Source organism: Protomyctophum parallelum, assembly GCF_964188405.1.
Source record: "Protomyctophum parallelum genome assembly, chromosome: 6".
Classification (NCBI taxonomy): domain Eukaryota; kingdom Metazoa; phylum Chordata; class Actinopteri; order Myctophiformes; family Myctophidae; genus Protomyctophum; species Protomyctophum parallelum.
This window is the reverse complement of record NC_139701.1, coordinates 24,983,480-24,992,594: the sequence shown is the minus strand read 5'-3', so window position 1 is coordinate 24,992,594 and position 9,115 is coordinate 24,983,480. Positions and strand designations below refer to the sequence as shown.

The 9,115-nt window shown below is 41.7% G+C and overlaps 1 protein-coding gene across 1 annotated transcript in view; it reads right to left on the bottom strand.

Annotated features, from left to right (window-relative positions):
• Positions 1-37: 37 nt before the first annotated feature.
• Positions 38-9,115, bottom strand: part of cc2d2a (coiled-coil and C2 domain containing 2A) — a 32,681-nt gene continuing 23,603 nt past the window's right edge. Inside the window, exons 28-38 of the mRNA XM_083767105.1 lie at positions 8,882-8,978; positions 8,117-8,215; positions 7,335-7,511; positions 5,610-5,813; positions 4,441-4,530; positions 4,222-4,335; positions 3,486-3,620; positions 3,070-3,192; positions 2,689-2,747; positions 1,977-2,154; positions 38-663 (exon numbers count right to left, since the gene is read on the bottom strand). Coding sequence (XP_083623231.1) covers positions 475-663; positions 1,977-2,154; positions 2,689-2,747; positions 3,070-3,192; positions 3,486-3,620; positions 4,222-4,335; positions 4,441-4,530; positions 5,610-5,813; positions 7,335-7,511; positions 8,117-8,215; positions 8,882-8,978 — 1,465 coding nt within the window. The 3' untranslated portion in view covers positions 38-474. The remainder of the gene's footprint in view (positions 664-1,976; positions 2,155-2,688; positions 2,748-3,069; positions 3,193-3,485; positions 3,621-4,221; positions 4,336-4,440; positions 4,531-5,609; positions 5,814-7,334; positions 7,512-8,116; positions 8,216-8,881; positions 8,979-9,115) is intronic.

The window sequence follows — 9,115 nt, the reverse complement described above, 5'->3', positions numbered from 1 at the left end:
TGAAACTATAAATTGCATTGATTTACGTGAACAACAGTAGCTGTTAAAGGTTTATTCTACAATGTAATTTGTGGTCAAGTTTTAACAAATTCACTTGATAACAGGTTGATGGAATTGCAAGATGCTAAAACATTGTAAGAATCTATTCACAAGTGTATAAAATATAATTTAAACATTAAATAAAATGTATTTAATGTAAAAAAGGGAAGGGTATCTAAAAGCTTTAGTAAAATGGGATACCAAATTATTGTATCCATTCAGGAGAACTCACACATACAAAATAAACCTGTACAATTTGAAGTGATAACACAAATCTGACAATTGAAACTGGAACACTAAAAGCTTTTTAACACTTATAAATGTTTTCATCACAGCACCTTTTAACTGGCTGATAAATGTATAAAACTAGACTTATCGTAGATCATTGTGTAAAGTGCAGAAGTAAAGATGCACCATGCCATTGGTTGGTAGCAGCTATCTGGTGCGGACCAGCGAGGCCAGGTACACCCACACAGAGAGCACGTTGTTGGGGTAGGGGTGCACGTACACAGCCAGGGCAAACTCTACGTTGGATGCATCAACGCTGTGCACCCCCGTGCTATAGACCGCTTCTACAATGGGACGGATCTCTGAGAACGGCAGGTGAACCGGGAAGCCAACAATCTGATGAAAGAGGGGGGGGGGGGGAAGAAAACACAATGAGAAGTACTGTTCCATATCATTGCTGTCGGGCAGAAACCTCTTATGTCCATATTGTAACTTTGTTTTATGTTTTTTCGTACATTAACGCCTTACTTGATCATACTACAATGGTATAGCCTTACACAAAAGTAGCAGATAGTAACAGTTTTGGACATATGAGGTTTCCACTGGACAATGTATGGTAAGAATCTATTCCCCCACCCCCATTCCACTCTCAGGGGTTTCCAGGGGGTTTTCAGCAAGTTAACCACTACACAGCTGATCTACAAGCTCACATAGTGTCGCATCGCTACACGTTGTGAGCTTGTAGATCGGCTATTGTTTTGAGCAACACAAATCTCTTGTGTCCTTTTTTGTTTCAGATGGAGGCCTGAGGCATATACATATTATTGGCTCCAGCAATAGAGTGCTCCAACATCACCTCTCGAGTGGGAAGCTGATTTGGTTGTTCCGGAACACTCTGTGGGTGATTGATATAGCCTGCACTATCTTTCTCGCTCCTCCAGTCTACACCACTCACAGACCAGACTGCACAGGGACATGGACTACTAAACTGAGTGAACCTGACCTGGGCAAATGGGGACATGCTCCAGCTGCACCAATTTTATTTGTGTGCGTGTACCTTGTAATCCAGCAGGGGATCAACTTAACCCATCTGATGGCTGCTCAAATGGTTAGAGCATTGTTTTTTGGGCCAGTGCTCCCTATCCATTATCCAGGTCCATGGTCCAGGTACCGCCCCATACCCAATTCAATGTAAGATTTACTTTTTATTGTTATTTATTTTAATTATTCTTATTTACAATTACAAAAACAATTATTCTTGTTTAAAAAACATCATGTCAGTCAGTATCAAATCCCATTCAACACTAGCCATCATCCCAATAATTAAAACGTGCAACTACACACAATTCAGAAACCACGCCTCATTTCAGTCAATAAAAAGCTTGTGTTTTGCACACCTAAAAAGGTGACAGGTGCGTAGGAGGCCCCAATGTACTGAAATTAATGAGTTATGAATGAATCTGTTTGAGGTAATGGGAAAAAGGCTAGGATGAACTGAAGAATAGGTCTACTTGAATATATTAAACTGCTCCACTTCCCCCAGGTTAATTGTCTTGCTCAGGGGCTGTGATTCCAAAAGTCTGATTAGCAGACTCCACTAAGCTATGGCCACAGCCCAGCGTGTGTAGAAAACAGATTGCTTTGTATGCATAGATGGAGCTTCCTGTAAGAAGTCATACATTAACAATATAGCTAATCTACACAGTTACCCTGTAGTCTCCCAGCAGGCTCTGTAGCTCCAGGCGGTGCTCGTCGGCCATGTCCCGCCCGCCGCTCAGCTCCAGTTTGGGGAGGAAGTGGCGCAGCGTGGAGGTGCAGTAGCGGTTCCAGCGGGTCGGCTGACGGGGGCGCCACTCCATCAGCTTCTCTTTAAGGATCTTCTCAATTCTGTGGAGTGAGGTGGTTTGTGCTCTATGGTTAAATGGACATCGCTGAATATGTTGACCATAATGTTGCTCCATATTTTAACTTTTTGTGTTTTTTCATAATATTATAATGTAATGCCCTACTTGATCATCATACAGCGTCACACAAAAGCATCAAAAATAGCAGATCTACAAGCTTGAAACACGCCATGAAGTGACGTTTTGAGCTTGTTATTGTCTTTTTGGTCATATGCGGTTTCCAGAAACGATATGGGCTATGGCAACATATCGGCCGAACCGGTACATATATCGGACGGGTTACTTCTAATATAATGTTTTCTTCCAAATCAATCAAAGAGGCGCTTCATTTTATTTTGCATTTATTTACTGAAATCAGGCACCTGAATAACAGGTTAAAAAGCGAAACAGTAGAGGAATTGAATGGGGAATAATTTTTCCTGACAATATTAGATAATAGATTAAATATTAGACTGATATAACTTGAAGTTGATATACACACTTTATACACATAAACACATAAGATTCCACAACTTGCCTGTCCTGTAGTTCAGCGGCAGCTGCTTTATCCGTTCGCTGATACACCAGCTCCTCCGGCTAAATATGACAGATGTGAAGTAATGTAATAATAATGTAAAACAAACGTCATTGTATTTTTTGTGTTTTCATAGTGATACCAATAAGAACTTAAAGTATACTACGCTAGTTGATCCAAGTCAGAATACAATCAGTTGGTTGATCATTCAAATAGAAATGCTCAGAAAATGCATGCGACCCACCCTATTGACCTCAGCTACCGTGTTAAGTGGTCAGATGGTTAGAATGCGTTCTACATTTTCAAGTGGGCCCTGATACAGACAAGCTAATAAGAACCACTGACTTAGATGACAAAGAGCATCCACAAACGCTGAGCACTCACCTGTACACTGGACAGCCCAGGATGGGCGAAGGAGCGCGAGAAGAAGGGCTTCCACAGGTTGGCTTTGGTGATGTCAAAACTGATGCTCATGGGGGCGCTATACGGCTGAATGTTGAACCACACCTAATGGAGAACCACAAGACAATCTGCTGACTAACTTCCCTGGACAACCAGGTTTATGAAAATACATTATACATTATGAAAATAAACTTGGCAAAAATGTGTGAACATTTGGAAATATTTAGATTAAAAGAGAAGTTATGTGGGTTCCTGTCACAAAATGTTTTGTTACATGATGTTGTTACATTGATACATATCAATTTGGGAGTCCTTGACTTGAACGGTATTGATGAATAGTGATGAATGGATGTGTGTACCAGCGAACGCTGTGCACTATGATGATCATGTTCACTCACGTTGTCAGTGTTGACTATGCAGCCTACGTCCTGCAGGGGGCAGAAGGTGTCGTACTGTCCATAGTACTGTCCACTGCTGGGGTTCCAGATTATGTAGCGGTTGTGTTCTACAGTCAGCACATAGGCTGTGAGACCCTACAAACACAATACACACAAACACACACACACACACACACACATTTGAAATGTTTATTTATGTCCACATAATGAGAAGTACAGGAATACCTTGTACAAAGGACATAAACACTGCCAGTGCAGTTTGACAGTGGGAGAGCAGCCAGTTACAACGTGCATGGACGGCAAAGCATCGTTACATACAGCTGACGGACACAGGGCAGCAGACATAAATCATGGATAAAGGAAACACACACACACACACACCTACAGTCAGAACATAGGCTGAGACCCTACAAACACACAACACAATGTTCTACAAACAAACATTGCAATGACTAATCAGTTATGCATTTTGAAGTACTCAAAAGGAGCCTCTTTTCAGTTTATGAAATATTCTTAAATGACATGGGTAAATGCATATAAAAATACACAATATAAAAGAAAAGATATAATGTTGAACAAAAATATATAAAAAGAAGTTCCCACATTGGCCCCAAATATATAAAAGTATATGTGGTAGTGGTGGGATGTAGAAATCATTATGTGGTCCTGCTGCAACATCATACTGTACAAAACAACAAGTCAAAGAACTTTCCAACTGATACTTGGATGTACCGACCTCGGGGATGGCGGTGCCGACGATAAGCCACGCCTTCTTGCCCATGTACAGGAAGTAGTTGCACAGCAACACGGCGTGCTCTTCCTCGTCGCCGGCGAGGAGGGTCAGGAATTGCTGAAAACAGGAAGAGGAAGGAAACCTTTTCAGTTTGCCGTTTTCCTTCTACTGTACCTCCAGAAAGGTCCCATTGGTTCCTGGTCAGAGCTTCACTCTACTCACATCACAGGTGCTCCACAGGTCACACACGCTGGAGAACGACACGCTGTCCGGCAGGGAGGGGATGAGAGACACGAACCTGGCCACCAACTCCTAGAGATACAGGAAGGTTTTATGAGACAGAACCTGACCACCAACTCCTAGAGATACAGGAAGGTTTTATGAGACAGAACCTGACCACCAACTCCTAGAGGTACAGGAAGGTTTTATGAGACAGAACCTGGCCACCAACTCCTAGAGGTACAGGAAGGTTTTATGAGACAGAACCTGACCACCAACTCCTAGAGATACAGGAAGGTTTTATGAGACAGAACCTGACCACCAACTCCTAGAGGTACAGGAAGGTTTTATGAGACAGAACCTGACCACCAACTCCTAGAGGTACAGGAAGGTTTTATGAGACAGAACCTGGCCACCAACTCCTAGAGGTACAGGAAGGTTTTATGAGACAGAACCTGGCCACCAACTCCTAGACACACAGTAATTACTGATGTTTGGATCTATATTTTATTCTAATCAATTTGAAAAACAAACTTTGATTATTTTTCTTTTCTTTTTTTTGTAAATGAATGGCCTACTTGATCATATGAATTTGAAGCGATAATATAACGGGGACCGCATGTAATTCAGACAGGGCATTAGTCGGACATGTGTCCGCATGTTGGACTAGCGTAGACAGGGCATTAGTCGGACATGTGTCCGCATGTTGGACTAGCGTAGACAGAGCATTAGTCGGACATGTGTCCGCATGTTGGACTAGCGTAGACAGGGAATTAGTCGGACATGCGTCCGCATGTCAGACTGGCGTCTGCGTCCGTGCTTGCGGTTATGGTTAGGTTAGGAGATGAGGTGGGTTGTCATTTGTCGGACCAATGACTAGTCTGAACAACGTACTGCACCCTAATATAACATGTTTTGATAAAGAAATAATCGCATGAACTGAACTTTATTTTATGTAACTACTTACAAAGCTCTTTTCAAAGCTTTAAAAAAGTAGTAGATCGACAATTTTAATGACATGCCTAAAACAGGAACACCAGGTGTGGAAGTGGTCAAAACCGGGACGCACCAATGATGTCCTCAAAAGAGACAAAGAAAAGAATGATGGTAGTATCGGGCCGAACCGATATATAACGGTCGGGTATAAGAAACACATGGGGTTGGGGACTGACCATGGCCTCCTGGGGGCTGTTGGGAAAGGCGTCCAACAGCTCCTGCGGGGGGTTGAGAGGTCGGATGTAGCGGGTGATGAACACCGTCTTCCCGTTGATATCGAGGACAGTGGTGAGGCAGGGCCGGTCGGGGAAGCCCCGCTCCGCCTCTCTCTCCATCCTCTCGGCGGCCTGCAGCAGACGCTCATCCTCCCGGGTGTCAAACTGACACAGGAGGAGGAGGAGGGTGCAGGACATGACAGAGAACAAGGGGTTAAACACATAAAAATAAACAATTTGGGCATTTAGCAAACGCTCTTAATCCAGAGTGATTTACGCAAGGTAAACACAAGGCAATTACATCAAATGCATAGAAATAATAAAGCGTATAATATCCAAAAAATTAATAATCTGTAACTATAATCTTGAAACTATAGGCTGCCAGGTCAATAAATGAACTGTCTACATAACATGCTATCCATTACATTCTAAACATTGCATAAGCATCCAAGGTCGTCAAGGCTAGGGCAAGTGCTACGGGCTAAGGTGGAGACTGAAGAGGTGAGTCTTCAGAATATGGGCGCGAGTATGCAGTTCTTACTGCAATGGGTAGTTCGTTCCACAGTTTGGGAGCCAGAAGGGAGAAGAGTCTGGGACGTGTGGGATCACATCATGTCATAGACATGACTGGACATGACAGATTAAGTTGTGACTCTAAATGGGCTTTAACTCAACATGATTTTCAGGGCGGCAACAGTTACTTTCTTAGTGATGTCAAAATAATTCAAATTGATTTTCTTTATGACAAATATAAATTGGTTTGTCTGATTAACCACTTTCTCGTACATCAGTCTCACATATAAATAGCGGAAATAGAGGATGTACAAGCTCATACAATTGCCATTTCCATCGTTTTTAAAATGCATAAAAAAATGTTCGACTAATGGATTTGTTTTATTTGTTTTTATTTGATTAAGTGTTGCACCCTTATTGTCACTCATCCAAAAGAAGCAAGCATAGCAATTCAGCTATGGATAGATCATCCCAGTAAACATTTACCTTCACTTCCTTAATCTAGGTGATGCGGCAGAACAAAACAAAAAGAGAAAAATAAAATGAAATGAGAATGAACAAATAAAAGAAAGAAACGTAAAAACAAAGAAATGCAGCGATGTAAAATCACACGCTATATAAACATCGTCAGAAATCTCATCTCCATATTAAAACTTTGTGTTTTTTGTAATTAACACCCTGCTTGATAATACTACACTACAGCGTCACACAAAAGCATCAAAAGTAGCAGATCTACAAGCTCGAGTTTTTTAGCTTGTAGATCTGCTACTTTCGCTACTTTAGAATTTGAATCCTGAAAAGTAAAAGTTTTGTTTTTAGATGTTTCCACCCGACAGAGACGATATCTAATATACATAATAATAATATGTATAATATTGTGGATTCTTACAGTGCACACATACACAGAAGGATAATATTTGCTGTGTGCATGGTAGGAACCATGCACACAGCATGGTAGGAACCATGCACACAGCCCCTCAACCGTGCTATGACCATGTATCTATGGTACATGCTATAACCAATTTACACAATTTGTCATTGTCTCTTACTGTTGCTATTCTCTATTATTTATTTCTTATTGTTTCTTATTGCTGCTATTCTTTATAGTCTATAGTCTACTATATAAAAATCTTGAGCATAAACTATGAAGCCATGGGCGAGGAGGGCTTTTACCCGTTCCCTGATGGACTCCCCGGGGACCAGCTGGGGTTCGATGGTGATGAAGAGTGTGATGAAGGCTCCCTCGCTCAGGCTGCGTATGGCGTCATAACCTCCCTCGCTCCCCAGACTGCGCTCCTTGCTGTAGCCCAGCAGCACTGGCGGCGTGTCCACCTTGAACGTGCCGTCGATCTGTCCAATGGCAACAGGAAACCAAATGAGCCACAATGTCGGCCTCACAAGAACGGATGACCATGCAAGGAAATGTGTGACCTGTATTCCTTCTATGCTGCCACCAAAATGTGGAATGGCTTACCAAAAGACCTCGACTCCCTATACCCATACTCAAAAACAAACCTTGAAAGCATGGTTGACCTCAAAGTACAATTGGGCATCCTCTTCACCCTGACCCCAGCCCTTTTTCTGTATACTGTATATCGTCTCTGTCGGGTGGAAAACTCATTATGTCCAAAACTGTTACTTTTCAGGATTTAAATTCAAAAACAGCAAATGTAGCAGATATACATGCTCAGAGCTTTGCGCCGCACTTCGAGCTTGTAGATCTGCTACCTCAGATGCTTTTGTGTGACGCTGTAGTATGATCAAGTAGGGCATACATTTACGAAAAAACACAAAAGGTTTTAATATGGACATAAGAGGTTTCTGCCCGACAGCGACAACATACTTTTAGCTGCTATTGAAGCTTTTATCGTTATGTGTATTACTGTTGAATTGAGTACAAGGGACCACTGTTAACTAAGTCATTAATAAAGTAATCAATCAAGGAAGACTCTTACCCTGGAATGGGAGTAGATGGTACTGAAGGGGATCTTGACGCAGCCCAGCCAGTGTTTCTCCACCCGGGTGTGTACCGACGTCCCTCTGTCTGCGTCATCCTGATGGGGAGAAGGAATTTACCACTTTCAACCTGGCATCCCTATTTTGGGCCTGTCATTATAAGCAAAGATTATGGAAAATAGCCCATCTACAAGCTCAAAATGTGTTGTAAAATGCTTGTAGATCAGCTATTTAAACTTTTTTTTTCAATAACGTGAATTAAAACGTTATTTTAACCAATGTATGATAAGTATATTAACACAATATAAAAAAGAAAATTGTAGTTGTAGTTGGCCACCTGCTCTTCTATTGAGACATTTAGTCAAAGCATAATTCACATCAGCTCAAACAAGCTTTCTGTAGCTCAAAGGTAGAATTTCGTCCACCTCACTGACCTCAGGGCCAAATCTCAGCTACGACATGAAAGTGACCAATTGCAGCTTTAAGTTGTTGATCATGAAGATCATAAAGCAGTGGTTCTCAACATATAGGTAATAATTGGCAAAACACTAAGATTGTATTGGTAATATAACATTAAAATAAAGAAATACACTTGTTTTTCATTGTTTTTTCATTTCGTTTTTCTGCTAAAGCTTTCCCAACATTACGGATGCTGGGGTTTAAGTGGTTAAAGCTTCACGCTGGCGTGTGATGCATTTCCAGACTGAAGTCACCTCCCGGCAATGTGACCCATGTGTTCCAGAGGAGACATACTGTAGACTCACCGCTCCCGTCTCATAAATCATCTCATCAAAGATGTTGATGAAGACCTCGTCCTTATTGGACTGCAGGCTGCCCGTGCTGTAGTCACTGTTTGGAGCGCTAGGGTGGAACAACAAATAACTGTTATTAAACACGTCTCATCCGTGGATTTTGTAACAGCTGCTGCTGGTTCCCATGAAAAACTTTAATAACTTCCTAGAATGAGGTGAAGGTTAATCAAGTTAATCAGTTAGAAC